Source organism: Narcine bancroftii, chromosome 2 (genome assembly GCF_036971445.1).
Source record: "Narcine bancroftii isolate sNarBan1 chromosome 2, sNarBan1.hap1, whole genome shotgun sequence".
NCBI lineage: Eukaryota > Metazoa > Chordata > Chondrichthyes > Torpediniformes > Narcinidae > Narcine > Narcine bancroftii.
This window is the reverse complement of record NC_091470.1, coordinates 283,216,447-283,237,019: the sequence shown is the minus strand read 5'-3', so window position 1 is coordinate 283,237,019 and position 20,573 is coordinate 283,216,447. Positions and strand designations below refer to the sequence as shown.

Below are 20,573 nucleotides of genomic sequence, written 5' to 3'. Positions count from 1 at the left end.
TGGCTGGGAGACTTGTCTGAACATCAGTATGATTTATGGTTTGAATTGGAGGAGTCAACCATGCATGTTTCTTAGTTTATCGTTTTATGCTGTCTTCAATTAAATGTCTATAAACACGGTGATGGCTTTACGACACTGTCCATCAATAAAGACCATCCGGTTTTTGCATGAGAATATGTAATTTTAAGGAAAATATTGCCCTTCTGACTTCTGATAAAATGGATTCTACATATGGTTTGTATAATGCAGAGACTTAAAAGCTGCACTCATCATACTTTGATTTTAGTCTTCCAGCATAATTAGGTCAGTAGCCAGCATAATAATTTTATTTATATTTGATCTGCTGTGCCTTTATCCTGTATCTAAGGACATTTGTGAAATACATTTTAACCTATTAAGGCCTGAATATTTGATTTATGTGTCTGTTTGTATGCAGCCATTAAGGAAAAGAAAATGAAGCTCAAGGATTGAGTTAATGTGTCTGAATTTTCCAAAAGGATTTAACTTTTTAAAATAATATTAACATATAAAAGGATGACATAATGAATATAAATGAAGTTTGATTATAAATATTTTTATATGGCAAACTGTAATCTAAATATATGCTTTAGGAAAGGGAATAATATTCCAAAAGTGCAAGCCTTCATTTTCTTCAGGGATGTTCCTTTTCCATGTTTATAAATCTGCAGCATTTGTGATGGCAGCACATGATGCAAGATCACATTATATGCAGCTGTGCTTTAATATGACTATCAACAACTGTTCAACCCATGTGACTATGATATACATTCAGTAGGATATTTCATGACATTTTCAAAAGAACACACATTTAATTTTTATTGTTTAATATATCATTAATGATTTGAATTATGAATTGCAAAAATTAAAATGGGATTTGGCATTTTAAAAGATCATTGTTTAACTTATTTAAGAAAATGTACCAAGAATTTGGGAAGAGAAGGAATTGAGTGGAGAACAGAGTGGGGATAAGAATATCCAGAGAGAAGAGAGAAGGTGTGGGATTGTGACATTATTACCTGAATTTGCTTTACAGCAGACAAAATTTGAAGTGTATCATGTATGTTATATTTTTTATACATTATTACTTGACAATGAAAGGAACCCTTGAAAAATATGACCTCTAGCTGGTGAATTATTTCCATTTTCTTTTTTAAACCAAAAATACCTTAGGATTTCTAGGTTGTTTATAATGGTGCAATTTATGCACTTTGACACCTGAAAATATGACCTCTACCAGGTGACTATTTCTAATTTTATCCAAAAATACCCAATGCTCGCGAAGTTGTCAGTAATGGACCAATTTAATGCACCAAACTGAACCCAGAGCTCCGTGTTTTCATATAAATTGCTTCTTTGTATTAAATTAAGAAAATTAATTTCCCCAGTGCTTCTTTGCTACCACCTTAACTTTGGCCCACATCTTGTTTACACATTTCTTACAAATGGAAGGATGTGAATCCATTGGAAGCAGTTCAGAGAAGGTTTGTAAGATGAATACCTAGAATATGAGAAGGTTGAACAAGCTAGGCTGGTGTCTGCCCTAACGTGTGTACAGACCGGGATTGGAAACAATGAATCTTGGCAGTGTTCATTTTGAGAGGATGTGACCTGCTGAGGGAGAATCTGGATCCAACTATTTATGACAGGGATGCGATTATTTTGCTGTCTCACTCAGGATGTTGTGAGTCTGTGGAACTTTCCTCCTGAAAGAACAGTGGAAGCAATGGAAATGTTTCCATGGGAAGATGAAAATATGGGGTTGAAATTACAATCATATTAGACTTGATTAAATTAAATAGTGGAGATTTAAAGAGGCCATGTTACCTACTCTTGTTCCTAATTCATATATGTGTTTGGAAGATTCAAATTTTGGGATTCTTTTGTCTTCAGTCACTTACTTAAACTTACAAGATTGTACCTTATATACTTGGTTTTCTGCTTCTGAAATTAGTTTTTCATTAAAATTGGGAACTAAATTTGTGGAGTAGAGTGGAAGAGGCATATTTTGTTCCATGATATGTTTGACAGATGTGGAGGATCAATTTCGACCCTGTACCTTGGGAAGAATTTGCCAATGAGTCAAGAACCATAGGAATTAGTTTTTTTAAAAAAATGCAAGTAATTTCTTTTCGGATTCTGAAGATTATTGACATCACATTGCTCGCAAATTTTCTCTATCCCAAATGTTACTTACGAACAATAAAAATATTTTCAATAAATTGTTGAAAATTGATGAGAAATCATCCTATACCATGTCAAGACTAAATTTCTGCAATTTTTTTAACATAAATTAATTTTATCATCTTAACTACTCTGAGCATAAACAAAATGAGGTGAAACTTGTAAATGGGTCGATGGCATGACCTAACCAGTTCTCACTGATTGACTGCAAGGAAAAGGAAGTGTGAGGAGTGGAGTTGCTAGCAATTCTCTGTCAAACTAATTGGAGGGATGCTTCCTATTAGACGTCAGATCCTCCTACCCACCAAACCATTTAAATGGAAAATTGTCTGTTCTACTTGAAATAAATTTGTAAAGCCCAGATTTCCATGTAATTTTCTTGACATGAGCACTAACCCACAAGGATAGACTCCCACACTGGGTCTGAGTTGAATAACTCCAAGATACCATTGTTCTGAAGTCACCTTACAGGCAGAGGGACCCAAGATTTTCTATTTAGAGCCAAAGCAGTCAGATTGCTGCTGACCTCTGAAGTAACTGAAGCCTACCTCAAAGTGATGGCTTTCCTTTGCAGCTTCTTTTTTACCACTCTCCATCCTGCTCTCCCAATCACCTATGTAAATTGAAAACATGAAGCCCTATATATCACTGTTGTTTTTCTATATTCATCCATCTAACTGAGGAGTTCACAAAATTGTATTCTCTTTGGCATTATTATATTTTAATCTTCCCTTAAATCTACATGTAGGACATTATCAAGTGCTGGCTAAAAATCTTCCCTTATAAATTTTCTTTGACTTAGATTTTAATGTGGCAAGGCATCTAATTGCATCTGCTATAAGTTATAAAGTCCATACACTTTTATGTTTTACCATTTTTTATGTGGCAAGTTCTTGAGAGTATGAGCTGATAATGTCGGAACAAGGCAAAGTGGCCATCTGGAACCAGTATCGACAAGCAACTAAATGCATCACTTAACCACTCGGGTTTGAAAAATAGTGAGATTCGGAAAATGAAATGAAAGTGTGTGTGGGTGAATTCCACATGAAATCAAGCACAGATGAAGTATAAATGATAGAAAGAAACATTGAATAGACAAAGGAAGATATGCGCGCGCATGCACACTCTCTCTCTCTCTCTCACACACACACACACACACACACTATGTATGTATGTATGTATTAAATATTCTTTCAATTTTATCATGACATTAAACATTAATTTGAATTAGCAATTGAATCGTACACTTACTGCATATTTACCATGCAACAAAATGATATGTATGTCACTCAAGCAATTGAATGGGAAACCAAATATGAGATAGGTTTATATAAAGTTATCAAAGCAACATGGAAAGGAGCTTTTAGCTATTCACATTTACACCATTAGTTTCACTGTTAGAAGAGAACATTTTGGCCCTTAATCAGTCACATATGTGTCCAGCCCTTTAGCTCCAGGTTCTGTCCGGGCCAAAATTGATTTTTTAAAATCTTCCTCTCCAATGAGAAGAAACAAAGATATTCTTCTGAGGAGATTTTCTGCAATTATATTGTTGATATTTTTATGTATTCCTTTTATAAAGGTCACTTGAAAAGCAACACTCCTCTGTTGACCAAGAATGAAGGAAATAGTTCTGGAACTCATCATAAACAATAAGCAAACAGGGTGGGAATAGAGGCAGAAACATAGACGAGCAGGTCAAGAATGGGTGAGATAGATTGAAAGATGCTGTGAGCTGTGATATGAATGCTGATGGGATTTTGAAATGAGAATCATCTGTGATGGAGTTAGATGACTGGCACTGTATATTTGTTGCCATATTAGAATATTACATTTCTACTTGGTGCTTGGAATGTTGGAAAGTTAAAAGATGAACAAAGCTATTTATAAAGAATCAAACTGTTCATATGTCAAAGTTATTGAATTATTAATAGGCAGTACATGTTTTTATTTCAAATTTTATTAAATTTGTTGATAAATCATAAAAATCAGTGTTAACCAAATTTAGCTCATTTTTAAAAATTGTTTCTGATTTCATAATTAGCTTAAATTTGACTCAATTTAGTTCTAGCAATAGAATATTTTGGTCATTCTGGCTGTTATAACATGGGACCTATGCTAAGTTGTTATTTAAACATTAATACAGAGTAAGTTTGTAAATTTCTCTTACTGTTAATTATTTAGTTATGCTTTCAAAAATCAAATTGGTAAGGTTTATCTATTACAGATATGTGTCCTTTTAAAATAATTATTATAATATCTTTTCATAAATGAAGGTTCAAAATGAGAAAATCACCATTATTGAACTGAAAGATCAAATGAAACAACTTCAGTGCCAATACAATAAAACAGTGGAGGAGAATGGACGTTTACAAGCCCGACTTGATGCTTGGATAATTACTGCGCAGAGTGAACATGATATTCTTTCAAAAGAGGTAATTTATCGACTTGTTCAAGAAACATTCATACAAATCTACCTAAAGATCTGTCAGCATTTTCAATTTTTAAATCTGCAGGTGTTTTGTAAGGAAGACATTATCCATAAACTGCAAATGAAGCAATTAAGTCAAGATGAAAAATGCAAAACAGCAGAAAAAGAGGCAAGCTTACTTTTTTATGCTTATACAGCTTTTATTCAGATATTTTTAATAGTTCTAGTTATATTCTGTCAACATACCTATATTAGATAGATACTTAATTCGTCCAAACCACAAAAGTGCTGGAGAAACTCAGCAGGTCACACAGCATCCATTAGAAGCAAAGGTAAACGTCTGCCTGCTTTCTGCTCACTACTTGACAAAGGGGTCAGGCACGAAATGTTGGTTATATGTTTGCTTGCTATGGATGCTGTGTGACCTCCTGAGTTTCTCCAGCACTTTTGTATTTTGCACTACAGGCACAGAGTCTGCAAGTTTTCCTGTTTAACACCAATCTTAATTATACTTGTTTAATGCTAAAATGGCAAATTTGTATATACAGTAAATCCCCTGATATCTGACACCTACGAGGATTGGTAAATGCCGGATAGCAAGTTTTCCAGTTGCGTCAAACTTACTCTTACAATACAGTGCAAAATGTAAAGTAATCTGAAAAACAATCAGTATGTAGTCCTTAATTATGTAAAGTTAATTTTAATCAGATAATTCCCGTAACTTACAAAATTTAAATTTGAACCCTGGTCGCTAGCGCTGTAACAGCATTGTGCTAACTGTGCAACCATAATAGTTTAGCCTATCTCTCCCTAAAGTTTACAGATAAAGCCTTACTAATATACTTAATATATTCATAAATTTAAAGACTCTTACTAAGCAGGGTTAAGGAGACACTTTAAGAGAGTCACCCCAACAGTGAGTGGCATCAACCAGCTCTGATTGATGCCATTTTATTCAAACACAACTTTATTCACAGCTACTACAAGCACAGCATGGCCAAGGCACTCCGCTGGCTGAATATTTGCTCCTATCTTCACCAAAGTATGTTACTTCAGAGAACATTTACTTTTACAGTTTTAAACTTTTATTTATTCTTAATTATTATAATTTAAAAAAAATATTTATTTTCCTTGAGTTTTTTTTAACCTGTGCTTGAGATTGTCAGTTGCTTGAATTCCAGTTTCACTGTACTAATCAAAATTTGTGTTCAAACTACGAGATGTAGTTTTGTATTTTTCCTCATTCAACATTCTTCACTTTTTCAAGACAAAGACCTGGATAGCAATGGAGGAAAATGATTCTCTTCATAATAATTTGATCCAGATCATTTCAGAAGCTTGTTAGAACAGGGTTGGAGATCATGATCCCTGTGCATGTTGTTTCTGGTGGTAGCATGATGCCCATGTAAAGAAAGAAATGTAAACAAACTAACTGCAATGCAGAAAAATAGGACCATTATTTTCAGTGAATGTTCAGTGCATGATTCCCCATCACACATCTTTATATTCTCTTGCAATTTGTATTCAGAGTATAGATTAGCCTTGTCTTTGCATTCTTGCCATTTCTGTATATGTTAATTTCATAGGTTATACATATCCCCAGCTATTCAACCATGAGAGTAGGCACATCCCATGAATTCATTACTACCTACAAAAATTTTCCTCTCCTGCAGACCAATGTATTATCTATCTTGAGAGAGGAATTAAGGGAAACAGGCCCAGCTACCTGTCCTTGCTATCATTAAGAAGTGAGTGTGTGTCGGTTATTGAAGAGGTCAAGACAAGATGAGACTGAATTATAGAAATGCATGGTTCCTTCTCCTTTGATGTTCCTCTCATGTTATCTCCTTCTCATCCGTTCCATTCTTCTGATTGAGAAAGTACGCATGTGTAAGCATAGAATTTGATCATACTTGCAACCACTACGTACTCTTCCTCCCTATTGCTTTCCTTACCATAATTTTTCTCAATATTCCCAAGCCTGGAATACTGATAGTAGTGATCAGCCATGATCTGTAAAATGGCGGTGCTGGCTCGACGGGCCGAAGGGCCTACTCCAGCTCCTATTGTCTATTGTCTGTTCCATCTTGACTGACAAACTTGACATGACTGACTTGGGGGTTTTTTTTTTGGGAATTTACTGATTTTTTTTGTTGGGGCATTTGAGCTTGGACTGTAATGGTCTGGGTTTTTTTTCCCCCACATATGCCGTATAAATAATCTGTTGTTCATATAGAATTGCCATTAAGGCTGGTATTCAGATGTCAAGTTTATTGGCTTCATTCTATTATTGTTAGTTTGTTAATAAATTTTGCATAAACTTCTCATTTGTTTATGTTTCTCTCAATTGCTGCTCGGGAGCATAACAGGGTGGGAGTGGAGAGTTGTTTTTCACAATGGAGGACTATAATCTGTGCTATGTTATGGGCATTGGAGTTGTGTCTGCTGCACTTCATCATTTATATTCATGATCTGGATAGGAATATCGGTGGCATTGTCAGTAAGATCACAGACAATAAGGAAGGTTATCTAAGATTACAACAGGATGTTGATTAACTGGGTCAGTGGACTGAGGAATGGCAGATGGAGCTTTAATTCAGATCAAACCAGGACAATCAATGCTAAGGTCCTGGGGAGTGTTGTAGAGTAGAAAGACCAAGAACATAGTTTTCTGAAAGTGGTGACAGAGATAGACAGAATAGTGAAGACAGCATTTGGCACCCTTGTCTTCATTGTTCAGAACATTGTTGCAGCAAAACAAGACACTGGTAAAGCCACTTTGGGAATACAATGTGTAGTTCTGGTTACCTTGTTACAAGAAAGGCATCATTAAACTGGAAATTATAGATAAAACCATGGGCGGCACGGTTAACATAGCGGTTAGGGCCGAGTTGTAACAATGCCAGTAACCCAGGTTTGAATCCAGCACTATCTTTAAGGAGCTTTTACCTTCTCCTTGTTTCTACATGGGTTTCCTCCAGGGACTTCCTCTCACCCTTCAAAATAACATACAGGTTAATTGAGTGTAATTGGGTGGCACAGGCTTGTGGGCTGGAAGGGCCTGCTACTATGCTGTATGTCTAAATTTAAATTATTCATGAGGATGTTATTGGGACTGGAAGGCTAAAACAAGTTATAAGGAAAGGCTGGATAGGCTTGAACTTTTTCTGCCCCCAGAATATTGGAGGCTGTGAGGTGACAACAAAATTATACAAAATCATGAGAGGTATAGATAAGGTTAATATTCGTTCTTTTCTCCAGGTTAGGAGAGGCTAAAACTTGAGGGGATAGTGTTTAGCTGAAAGGGTAAGATTTAAAAAGGACCCAAGGGGCAACTTTTACACACATAAGGTGTGTGTAAAAACTTCACTGCATCCATGTGGATGCTGGGTTGGTCAGAATTAGATGGAGGGTGATCTATAAGGCTATTGATGGTTGGAGTTTCATTTACCAGGACCTTTAGAATACTACAACTTCATTGCAGGTCCTGAAATCTATGAGCAAACAATGAAAAGCAGAAGGGATCAGCATGTCAGGCAGCATCCATGGATAGGAAATGTCAGTCAAACATTTTGGGTTGGGGAATCTTTGCTGAGACTTCTTGCTTTACCTCCTCACCTCCATTCGTTAACTGGTTGAGTTTTCAAGGAGGCCCAAGGGGAACATGGCTTTCTAATTTGTTACTGCTCCTCTTCCTTTGCAATTTCTGTATACAGTAAAGTCGCCATTATCCAGCACCTATGGGGATCATGAATGTTGAATATGCAAATTTTCTGGTTGACTGAGACTCACTCTTCCAATGCCTAACTAAGACACCTGCATGAAGAATATACCGTTTAAAAGACAAAAGACAGTGCAAAATATTAGGTAATTTGAAAAAAAAATCAGTACTGTCATCTTTAATTATGTAAACTTCACTTTAATCAAGTAATTCCCAGAACTTACAAATATTTAAAGTTGAATCCCAGCTAATGGCACTGGTACAGCGTTTCACTCGCTGCTACACTAAACGTGCCTCCATCATAATTAACCCACTCCCCCAAGTTTACAAATAAATCTTACTAATATATCTAATATTAATAGAGATATAGACTCTTACTAGGCAGGTATAGGGAGATACTTTGGGAGAGTCTTCCCAGTGGTAAGTGGCATCGACTGGTTCTTCATCCTAGTATCCCGGTCAGGCCCTCGGTGCAACCCGACACACCTCGCACAAGTGTCCCGGTCAGTCCCTCAGCGCAACCTGACTCACCTCCATGCCAGTGCCCAATTCAGGCCCTCAGCTCACCTTCCTCACGATAACAACTCAACTCATCACGCAACTGGCGATAACAAAAAGAATGCATGCACATTGAAGGGCATTGCTGGTTCAGCGGGGCATACCTGTGAGTGTCCAATGAAGTCTCAGCACTCGCCTGCTGGACCCAACTGCCCAGTCCCTCTGGTCAGTCTTATTAATCTGAATTTCAATCTATTTATTTATTTCCCCTTTTTTGCCAGCTGTTTGATTTTCCAGTTGGTTCAATTCCAGATAATGCAAGTTTTGCTGTATTATGATACAGCTGTAATTATGATAACCATAGAACATTGCAGCACAAAAATAAGTGCTTGTACTAGCAAAGTATTAGCCAGAGGAGATCAGTCAGTAATTATCCTGAAAGTAACTAATACTCTCTGTAATTAATGCTGGTGATGGTCATTTCTGCTCAGAAATAAAGTAAACATGAATGTGAAGCTTTCGAATGGCATTAACACTTCACTCCACTAGACATCTTCATTTACTAGCTCCATGTTATTACTGTTGGCTCATAACTTTGCTGATCGTATCCATCGTGTTTTGGAACATGTGTGCATCAAATGCTATCTTGTCATGTAAATCAAATATGCAATTTAAAAAAATACAAGCCACAGATCTGTTCTTCATCTTGATTTTTTTTGTCAATAATGTAATAGTATCTTAGTGGGTTTTTTTTCTACTTTCAATCGAAGATGACGGTTTTATGTTCTATCGTCCATTGTCAGGAATAAGAAAGGTATAAACAGGAAGATGAATTACAAATGATTATATTGCCAGAAAGATTGAGGCAAGAATGAGTGGTGTTCATGTGAATGCATAAAATGCTTAAAAGCATTTTTTAAAGAGGTAGCAGCCTTAATTACCAAGGAAGTGTACAACATAACAGCTATTATGCCACTTTTTATTTGCTGATGTAGGCCTGGCAACTTAAATGGAGATGGATATGGACCTTTCCATCTTCAGTTAAGTTCCCAGTGTGCATAGGGTTCATAAGAAATCAGCAGCTTCTTCTTATGCAGAGTGTCTGATATTCTTTTTCATGGAAGTCAGTAGAAAATGTAATTGGTAAAAACACAGAAATGCTGGAAACACTCAGCAGGTCTCACAGCATCCACAATAAAAGATATATAACTGATGTTTTGGTCCCGAGACCTTCTTCAAGGCACAAGTGAAAAGTAGGCAGGTAGCTGAATTAAAATAAATGGGCAGGGGGAGGAGTACAGACCATCAGACAAAAGGTGTTAATTAGACGTAGGTAGATCGACAAGATAAAGAAAAGGTCAGGATTGGGTGAGGGAGGGTTGACTCTGTGAATGCAGAGCTGGGGGAAAGAAGACTGAGGGAAAAGTGAGACAAGGAAAGGAGACATGGGAATAGATGGGGAGGGGGGACATGCTAATAGAAACCGAAGGGCAATGTTAATTGCATCTGGTTGGATGGTGCCCATATGGAATATGAGGTGTTATTCTTCCAATTTTAGGGTGGTCTCAGTTTGGCAGTGCACAAGACCATGAATAGACATGTCAGCGAGGGAATGAGGTGGGGAATTAAAATTGGTGGTGTTACGAGCCCAGAGAACCCCAAAACCCAGCAGCAATAAATATTCACCAACACAAATGGTTACTAAAACAAAAGTTGCTTTTAATGATCTTTAAACATGAAAATAGAATCAAACTTTAACTTATCACTATTAACTTACTTAACCTAACTTAACCCCCTTCTAATTCTAAGTGCACGTGTATGTAATGTGTGTGTAAGTTCAGAAAAGTTCTTTGGATCACAGTCTAATTTCACTTCTCATTTCTCTAAGTTCATTGGTTGCAGGTAATTCTTATACTGTGCACAGAATCTAACATTTATAAAGTTCACCAGGCTTTGGTGCTTGAAAGGCAAATGGATAATGCTCAGGAATATCCTTGTCAGTTTTCAGAGAGAGATTTTTTTTGTACATTGACTTCCATCAGCCACTTCAGTGTCTTGCCGAAGAAACTTGCCTTGTCAGGGTTCTCCAGATGATAATCTCTTTCTTTCAGGTCACCACAGATTTCCTTCTTGTTTCTCTTATTCCAAGTGAAACATTAGACAGCCAGTCCTCTCTTCTTGCATGAACCACAAGGGCTTTGACCAAGCTGTCTTCCAAAAAGGGCTCTCCACAAGCTTGTCAGCTTGTCCTGTTCTAGTCCCAGCCATTTCTGCTGGCTGTAACACTGTACAAGTGATCTGTGTCTGTCTGTCTGTCTGTCTGTCTGTCTGTCTGTCTGTCTGTCTGTCTGTCTGTCTGTCTGTCTGTCTCTCTCTCTCTCTCTCTCTCTCTCTCTCCCTCTCTCTCTATCTCTGAGAGAGAGCCTGTTTGACTCTCTCTGCTTGCAAAACCACATGACACCCTTAGGACAACAAATTATCTTCCAGACTATCTGCAGCTCTGACAAGATTTTTTATCTGTTGTCTTTTGTAAACAACAATCCATTAGTGATGTCACTTGATCACTTTCCAAAGCTCTTGCAAAAGCAGTGGAGCTGATATGAAAAGCATTAGCAGAGCTCCAATATTTCAAATAAGATCTGTTTTAAAGTGTTTGTATTTAACCTATTCTAACAAACCTTTCCCAATTTATCTCCCAAAAGTATAACTATATACTCTGTCACAGTGGCCACTGGGAGTTCCCCACTGTTGCAGTGGACAGAGTTGAGGAGTTCAATGAAGTGATCTCCCAGTCTGCATCTAGTACCTAAAAGAGCCTAAAAATCTTCCAAAACTGGCAAAAAGACATCAATTGGTACTTTTTGTCACTAACCAATTCAAGACAGTGCCAAATTTCTGCTGTTTGGTGCCAAAGGTGCCAAATCTGGCAACCCTGCTCCAATGTAGAGGAGACCACAATGGAAGCATATAAAACAGACCACCAGTTCTCTTTGAATTCATTTTGTGTTATTGGCAAAAAATCAATTTCATTCCTCATATTCCTGGTTGAGCCATTTTCAGAAGAGATAAATAAGAAAAACTAGATGGGCTACCCCAATTCTGTTCCTTACATGGGAATTGATTCTTTGCAAATAGAATGAAGTTCCATTATGAAACTGAGATGCTGTTGGAAATGGTGGTGCAGAGTTTGTTGTCTGACTCTCAATTCAGATGTCTCAGCCTTGAGATCTGAGTATAAATCTCATCTCATCAAAAGGGGATTTAAACTTGATTATTTAAATTAAATGTTTCATCAGTGTCCTTTGCTGTCCTCCACTTGGTATGCTTCTTGTGTGAATCTCATATTCTACCTAGGCAATTTGCAACGCAATAGAAGGAACATAGAATTTTCATATTTCAGGGAACATGTCCCCACTCTCTTCTGAGTTGCTTACTATCTCTTCCACCCACATTTCGTCAACATGATCCACCCCTCCCCACTTTCGGTTCCATCTGGTCCAATTGGTTCTTCATCTTTCCCCGAATAACTTCCATTATAGCACTTGTAGCCTGTGTCTCCACTTAATCACCCCTCTAGCCATCTCCAACCCCAACCTGTATAACTCATTTTCCTCAACCTTTTTCTTCTCTTGCCTCTCAATCATTTTGCCTGGCTCCTGCCAAACAAACACTTCCACTTCCTCATCTGACGATTATCAGATTCAGATTTATTGTGAGACTACATATCAACCTTGATTTTTTTTTCCTGTGGGCAAGATAGAATTTCCAAACACTTCCACTTCCTCATCTGACGATTATCAGATTCAGATTTATTATGAGACTACATATCAACCTTGAGATTTTTTTTCCTGTGGGCAAAATAGAGTACCATTTCTTTGCAGTGCAAAAAAAAAATGACTGAGCGTGCACATGTAAACAAACAAACTGGCTGCGTAATATAGAGAAAAAAAATTAATAAAGTGCAAAAGTAAGAGTCCTTAGATAAGTCCCTGATTGAGTTTGTTCTTGAGGAGTCTGATGGTAGAGGGGTAGTAGCTGTTCCTGAACCTGGTAGTGTGTGTCTTGTGGCTATACCTCTTTCCTGATGGTAGCAGCGAGAACAGAGGAGTGTTGGGTTGTGTGGATCCTTGATGATTGCTGTTGATCTCTGACTGCAGTGTTCCCTATAGATGTTGTTGATGGAGGGGGTGGTGGGGGTGGGGGTTGCCTGTGGTGTCCTGGGCTATATCTACTACCTTTCACAGGGCTTTACGCTGAGGGGAATTGGTGTCTCCATACCAGACTGTGATGCAGCCACTCAGCACACTTTCCACCACGCATCTGGAGAAATTTGCCAGGGTTTCCAATGTCATACCAATCATCCGCAAACTCCTGCTATGCTCTTTCTTCATGATGCCATTAGCGTGTTGGATCCAGGAAGGATCTGCTGAAATATTGACTCCCAGGAACTTAAATTTGCTCACCCTCTCCACCACTGATTTCCCCAAAGATCACTTGATCATATACCCCTGGTTTTCACTTTCTGATGTCAACAATCAGCTCCTTGGGATTGGTGACAATGAGTGCAAGGTTGTTCTTGTTGGAGCGCCAAGTTCTCAATCTCTCTCCTGTATGCTGACTCACTGGGTTTTTTATATAACCCACTACCATGGGACCATCAGCAAACTTGTAGATGATGTTATTGTTGTACTGATCCACACAGTCATAGGTATAAAGTGAGTACTCCAGGGGGAAAAGAACATGACCGTATGGTGGTCCAAGTCTAATGGAGATTGTGGAGGAGATATTGTTACCAATCCTCACTGATTGTGGTCTGGAGGTGAGGAAATCCAGGATCCAATTATTGTACACATTGGGGTGTTGATTTCCAGGTCTTGGAGTTTGCTGATCAATTTTGAGGGGATGATGGTGTTAAATGCTGAACTGTAGTTGATAACGAGCATCCTGATATATGCAACATATATGTATTAAACATTGCTCTACTAGCCCACACTGTCCTCATTATACTGCTATCTCATTCTTTTTTTTAATTTTAAAAAATGTTTCACTCTATAAACCATACTGACCAAAATACATACAGATATTTTTCTCTTTAATATTTTTCCCCCCTCCCTTCCCTCCCTCCCTCACCCTCTTCCCATTTATTCAAAGTTCAATCTATAAGATACATTAAACCCGTTAAACAATGTTGTCACTTAATAAAAATAAACAAGTAATTTTTATCTTTTACTTTTATATACTGAGTCAGTTCTTTTCGTTGTCTTCTCCTTCTGTCATTTTAGGTGGTGGAGCTCCATGGTAGGATTTCTCTATTGTATTTCATGTATGGTTCCCATATTTGTTCGAATATTGTGATGTTATTTCTTAAATTGTATGTTATTTTTTCTAATGGAATATATTTATTTATTTCTATGTACCATTGTTGTATTCTCAAGTTGTCTTCTAATTTCCAGGTTGACATAATACATTTTTTTGCTACAGCTAGGGCTATCATAATAAATCTTTTTTGTGCTCCATCCAAATCGAGTCCAAATTCTTTATTTCTTATATTACTTAGAAGGAAGATCTCTGGATTTTTTGGTATATTGGTTTTTGTGATTTTATTTAATATCTGGTTTAGATCTTCCCAAAATTTTTTCACTTTCTCACATGTCCAAATTGCATGTATTGTTGTTCCCGTTTCCTTTTTACAGTGAAAACATCTGTCTGATACGGTTGGGTCCTATTTATTTAACTTCTGGGGTGTGATGTATAGCCTGTGTAACCAATTATATTGTATCTTGCATAACCTCGTGTTTATTGTATTTCTCATAGTTCCGGAGCATAGCTTTTCCCATGTTTCATTCTTTATCTTTATGTTTAGATCTTGTTCCTATTTTTGTTTAGGTTTACAGTTTGTATCCTCGTTCTCCTTTTCTTGCAGTTTGATGTACACGTTTGTTATAATTTTTTAAATTATCATTGTGTCTGTAATCACATATTCAAAATTGCTTCCTTCTGGTAACCTCAGACTGTTTCCCAATTTGTCCTTCAAGTAGGTTTTCAGTTGGTGGTATGCAAACCTTGTATCGTGAGTTATATTATATTTGTCCTTTATTTGTTCAAAAGATAATAATTTATTTCCCGAAAAACAATTTTCTATTCTTTTGATCCCTTTTCTCTCCCATTCTCTGAAGGAAAGGCTATTTATTGTGAAAGGGATTAGTTGATTTTGTGTCAATATTAATTTTGGTAGTTGATCATTTATTTTATTCCTTTCTACGTGAATCTTCTTCCAAATGTTGAGCAGATGGTGCAATACTGGTGAATTCCTACGTTGCACCAATTTTTCATCCCAGTTATATAGTATATGTTCAGGTATCTTCTCCCCTATTTGATCTAGCTCTAATCTGGTCCAATCTGGTTTTTCCCTTGTTTGATAAAAATCTGATAGGTATCTTAATTGCGCTGCTCTATAATAATTCTTAAAGTTTGGTAGCTGTAAACCCCCTTGTTTGTACCATTCTGTTAATTTATCTAGTGCTATCCTGGGTTTCCCCCCTTTCCATAAGAATTTCCTTATTATTTTCTTTAACTCTTTGAAGAATTTCTCTGTTAGGTAAATTGGTAATGATTGAAATAGGTATTGTATCCTTGGGAAGATGTTCATTTTAATACAGTTTATCCTTCCTATCAGTGTTAGTGGTAAGATTTTCCAGTGCTCTAAGTCATCTTGTAATTTTTTCATTAATGGCTGATAATTTAGTTTATATAGATGGCCGAGATTATTATTTAGTTGTATACCTAGGTATCGAATTGCTTGTGTTTGCCACCTAAATGGTGATTCTTTCTTAAACTTTGTGAGCCACATTATTCATTGGCATTGCTTCACTTTTATTTGCATTGATCTTGTACCCCGATACTTCTCCATATTCCTTCAATTTCTTATGTAATTCTTTTATTGATATTTCTGGTTCTGTTAAGTATATTATAACATCATCTGCAAATAGACTGATTTTATATTCCTTCTCTTTTATTTTTATCCCTCTTATTTTATTTTCTGTTCTTATCAATTCTGCTAGTGGTTCTATAGCTAACGTGAACAATGAGGGAAATAGTGGACATCCCTGCCTTGTTGATCTGGTTAATTTAAATTGGTTTGATATATATCCATTTACTGTCACTTTCGCCAATGTTCCCTTATATAATGCTTTAATCCAATTAATATATTTCTCTGGTAGGTTGAATTTTTGTAGTACTTTGAATAAATAATTCCATTCTACTCTGTCAAAGGCTTTCTCTGCATCTAAAGCAACTGCTACTGTTGGAGTTTTGTTTCCTTGTACTGCATGGATTAAGTTAATGAATTTACAGATATTGTCCGTTGTTCGTCTTTTATTAATAAATCCAGTTTGGTCTAGTTTAACTATTTTTGGTACACAGTCAGCCAATCTGTTTGCTAATAGTTTAGCTATTATCTTATAATCTGTGTTAAGTAGAAATATTGGTCTATACGATGCTGGTGTTAGTGGATCTTTCCCTGTCTTTGGTACTACTGTAATTATTGCTGTTTTGCATGAATCTGGTATGTTTTGCGTTTTTTTCAATCTGGTTCATTACTTCCAGGAGAGGAGGAATTAATAAGTCTTTAAATGTTTTATAGAATTCTATTGGAGGTCCATCCTCTCCCAGTGTTTTATTGTTCGGTAGTTTTTTTAATATCTCCTGTATTTCTTCTATTTCAAATGGTTTTATTAATTTATTTTGCTCCTCTGTTTGTAATTTCGGTAGTTCAATTTTAGTTAGAAATTCATCTATTTTGTCTTCTTTCCCTTCATTTTCAGTTTGATATAAATTTTCGTAGAATTCCCTTAAGCTTTTGTTGATCTCCGTTGGGTTATATGTAATTTGTTTGTCCTTTTTCCTTAATGCCAATACCATTCTTTTAGTTTGTTCTGTCTTAAGCTGCCACACTAGTATATTTTGCGTTTTTTCTCCTAGCTCATAATATTTCTGTTTTGTCTTCATTATGTTCTTTTCCACCTTATATGTTTGTAGTGTTTCATATTTTATTTTCTTGTCTGTCAATTCTCTTATTTTAGTTGTATCTTCCTTTATTGCTAATTCTTTTCCTGTATTTGTTGTTTCCCTTTCCAACTGTTCTATTTCTTGATTGTAGTCCTTCTTCATGTTAGTTACATAACTTATTATCTGTCCTCTGATGAATGCTTTCATTGCGTCCCATAGTATAAATTTATTTTTCACTGATTCCGTATTTATTTCAAAATATATTTTAATTTGTCATTCAATGAATTCTCTAAAATCCTGTCTTTTAAATAGCATGGAGTTTAATCTCCATCTATACATTCTTGGTGGGATGTCCTCTAGCTCTATTGCCAGTAACAGGGGTGAGTGATCCGATAACAATCTAGCTTTATATTCCGTTTTCTTAACTCTTCCTTGAATGTGGACTGATAACAGGAATAGGTCTCTCCTTGAGTATGTTTTATGTCTACCCAAATAATATGAATATTCCTTTTCCTTTGGGTGTTGTTTCCTCCATATATCTAAAAGTTGCATTTCCTGCATCGATTTAATTATAAATTTGGTTACTTGGTTCTTTCTGTTAGTCTTTTTTTTCCAGTTTTATCCATGTTTGAGTCCAAATTAAGGTTAAAATCCCCTCCTATTAGTATATTCCCTTGCGTATCTGCGATCTCCAAAAAGATATCTTGCATAAATTTTTGATCTTCTTCATTAGGTGCATATACATTGAGTAAATTCCAAAATTCTGAATATATCTGACATTTTATCATTACATTCCTCCCTGCTGGATCTATTATTTCCTCTTTTATTTTGATTGGTACATTTTTATTGATTAATATAGCTACTCCTCTGGCTTTTGAATTATATGATGCTGCTGTTACATGTCTTATCCAATCTCTCTTTAATTTCTTGTGTTCCACTTCAGTTAGATGTTTTCTTGCACGAAAGCTATATCAAATTTTTCTTCCTTCAGTAAATTTAACAGCTTCTTCCTTTTGATTTGGTTATGTATTCCATTAATAATTAAAGTCATATAGATGACCAGTTCCAACCCAAAACTTCTATTCTTTTTCTCCCACGGATGCTGATCAACTCACTGAGTTGCTCCAGCAGTTAGTTTTTTGGTCCAGTCAGTGATATTATCTATGATGAGGTCCTCATCATCAATATTTTTTGGGTTTAATTCTGATCAAAAACTCAACTGGCCTAGCAACACAAATACAGTGGATACCAGAGCAATTTGGAAATAAATACAGTGGATACCAGAGCAATTTGGAAATTGTACAGCCTGTGGAAAATTATTAAATTGCTGATGCCTAAAGCTTTTACGTATCTATGATGCATTAATATATACTGTATATAATGAAAAATGGTTTTATCACAAAAACATCATTTCTGAGTGACACGATTCTAAGTTGCTGAAAATGGCTTTAAAAATACAGATGGAGCCAGATGAGATTAGAGAGATCTTAAATGGGTTTTCTTCATTACTATTTACTTAGGAAACTGGAAAAAAGTCTAGGGAAGTAAGGAAAACAAACATATTAAAGAGGAGGAGGTGGATGCTGTCTGAAAGTAAATAAGAGTGAACAAATCCCCAGGGCCTGACAAGATATTCCCTTGGACATTGAGGGAGGCTAGTATGGAAATTGCAGGTGGCCTGGCAGATATATTTTAAATGTCCTCAGCCGCAGATGGGGTGCCGGAGGATTGGCAAGTAGCTCAATTGGTTCTGTTGTTTAAAAAAGATTCCAGAAGTAACCTTGGAAATTATAAGCTGGTGAGCCTGATGTCAGTAGTTGGTAAATTATTGGAAGATGTTCTGAGAGATGGGTTATACAAGTATTTGGATAGCCAGGGATTGATTAGGAATAGTCAACATGGCTTTTTGTGTGTGGTAGGTCATGTTTATCCGATCTTGTAGAGTTTTTCAAGGAGGTTACCAGGAGTGTTAATCAAGGAAAGGCTGTAGATCTTGACTACATGGACTGTATTAAGGCCTTTGACAAGCTGCCACTTGGGAGTTAGTTAGGAAGGTTCAAACACTTGGTATTCATAATGAGGTAGTGAACTGAATTCAACATTGCCAATACAGGAGAAGCCAGAGATTGGTAGTTGATGTGTGATTCTCAGATTGATGGCCTGTGACTAGTGATCAGCGATCAGTTCTGGGACCATTGTTGTTTGTCATCAATATCAATGATCTGTGTGGTGCCTTTTAAGGTAGAGCTGCAAAGGAAAACACTGATTTACGTTGTAATCAGCAAAGAACTGTTTTAATCTCTTTTTAGAAAGCGGAACTGACATAATAACATTCCTGACATGTTTCTCAGCCCGCGGGCTTCATCCCTGAGGTGGAGGGGATCCGGCGCCATCTCAACACGGGTCCCGAGGACTCCTGGTCAGCTGGCATCACAGGGAAGATTTAAACGTGAAGCCCTTCCCCCCACCAGCTGGCATTATAATATGGATGAAATTGTGGTAAATTGGATCATTAAGTTTGTAGATGACACAAAGATTGGAGGCATTGTGGACAGTGAATAAGGTTTTCAAAACTTGCAGAAGGATCCGGACCAGCGGGTAAAATGTGCTGAAAAATGGCAGATGAATTGCAATACAGACAAGTTTGAGGTGTTGCATTTTGAAAGGACAAACCAACAAACAACAGACACAGTAAATGGTAGGAATCCAAGGAGTGCAGTAGAACAGGGGGATTTTGAAATACAGATACATAATTCTCTGAAAGTGGTGTTACAAGAAGATAGGTTTGTAAAGAGAGCTTTTGGCACTTTGGCCTTCAGAAATCAAAAGTTTTAAGTATAGGAGTAGGGATGTTATGGTGAAGTTGAACAAGACATTGGTGAGGCCAAATTTGGAGTTTTGTTCACCTAACTACAGGAAAGATATTAATAAGTTTGAAATAGTGCAGAGGAGATTTACTTGAATGTTGCCAGGACTCCAGGAACTAAGTTACAGGGAAAGGTTAAACAGGCTAGGACTTTGTTCCCTGGAGCACAGAAAAATGAGAGGAGATGTGATGGAAGACCAATAACAGGAAATTTGAGGGGAACATTTGGAGGGAATTTCTTCAAAGATAATGGTGGGTATGTGGAATGGGCTGCCAGCTGAAATGGTCAATTTTGATTTCTAAGAAAAATTTGGACAGGTACTTGGATGGATGGGATATGGAGGGCTATGGACTGGGTGCAGGTTAGTGGGACAAGCCAGAGTAATAGTTTGGCACAGGCTAGAAGGGTCGAAGGCCCTGTTTTCTGTGCTGTAATGTTCTATGGTTCTAAATAGAACTTCTTGTGTCACATTCGAGTACAGTTGTCGGTGAACTTTTTAAAAAAAACATTTAAACTCTTCCAAACTGAGCCTTTTATTTTCCTTGTACCAAAAAATTACTGCCACCTCAGATGTACTTAAATAGATATATTTGGCAGAATTTTCTAATCGTTGTTAATGTGACTTTGGAGAGTTACCAATTTTATGAGTAGGATTGGTTCCAATGAGATTTGTTTCCAAGTAATACAAATAATTTTCAAAAGAAAAGTTAATTGTAAATAATTTTTACTTTGTTGCTTAGTTTATATGATGATTTGGGCAAATCGTATTTCAAATGTTAGTGAAATCTGATGGAAGCTCCAGGCCTATTCACAGTTCAATCAAAACATGTCTGTGACATGGATTTTC

The 20,573-nt window shown here is 36.6% G+C and overlaps 1 protein-coding gene across 4 annotated transcripts in view; it reads left to right on the top strand.

Annotated features, from left to right (window-relative positions):
* The window catches only part of LOC138752701 (putative leucine-rich repeat-containing protein DDB_G0290503), a 287,373-nt gene that overhangs the window by 48,239 nt on the left and 218,561 nt on the right, over nt 1–20,573 (top strand). For all 4 annotated transcript variants that reach the window (XM_069915411.1, XM_069915412.1, XM_069915413.1 and 1 more), the window contains exons 2-3: nt 4,479–4,637; nt 4,719–4,802. In XM_069915411.1, coding sequence (XP_069771512.1) covers nt 4,479–4,637; nt 4,719–4,802 — 243 coding nt within the window. The remainder of the gene's footprint in view (nt 1–4,478; nt 4,638–4,718; nt 4,803–20,573) is intronic.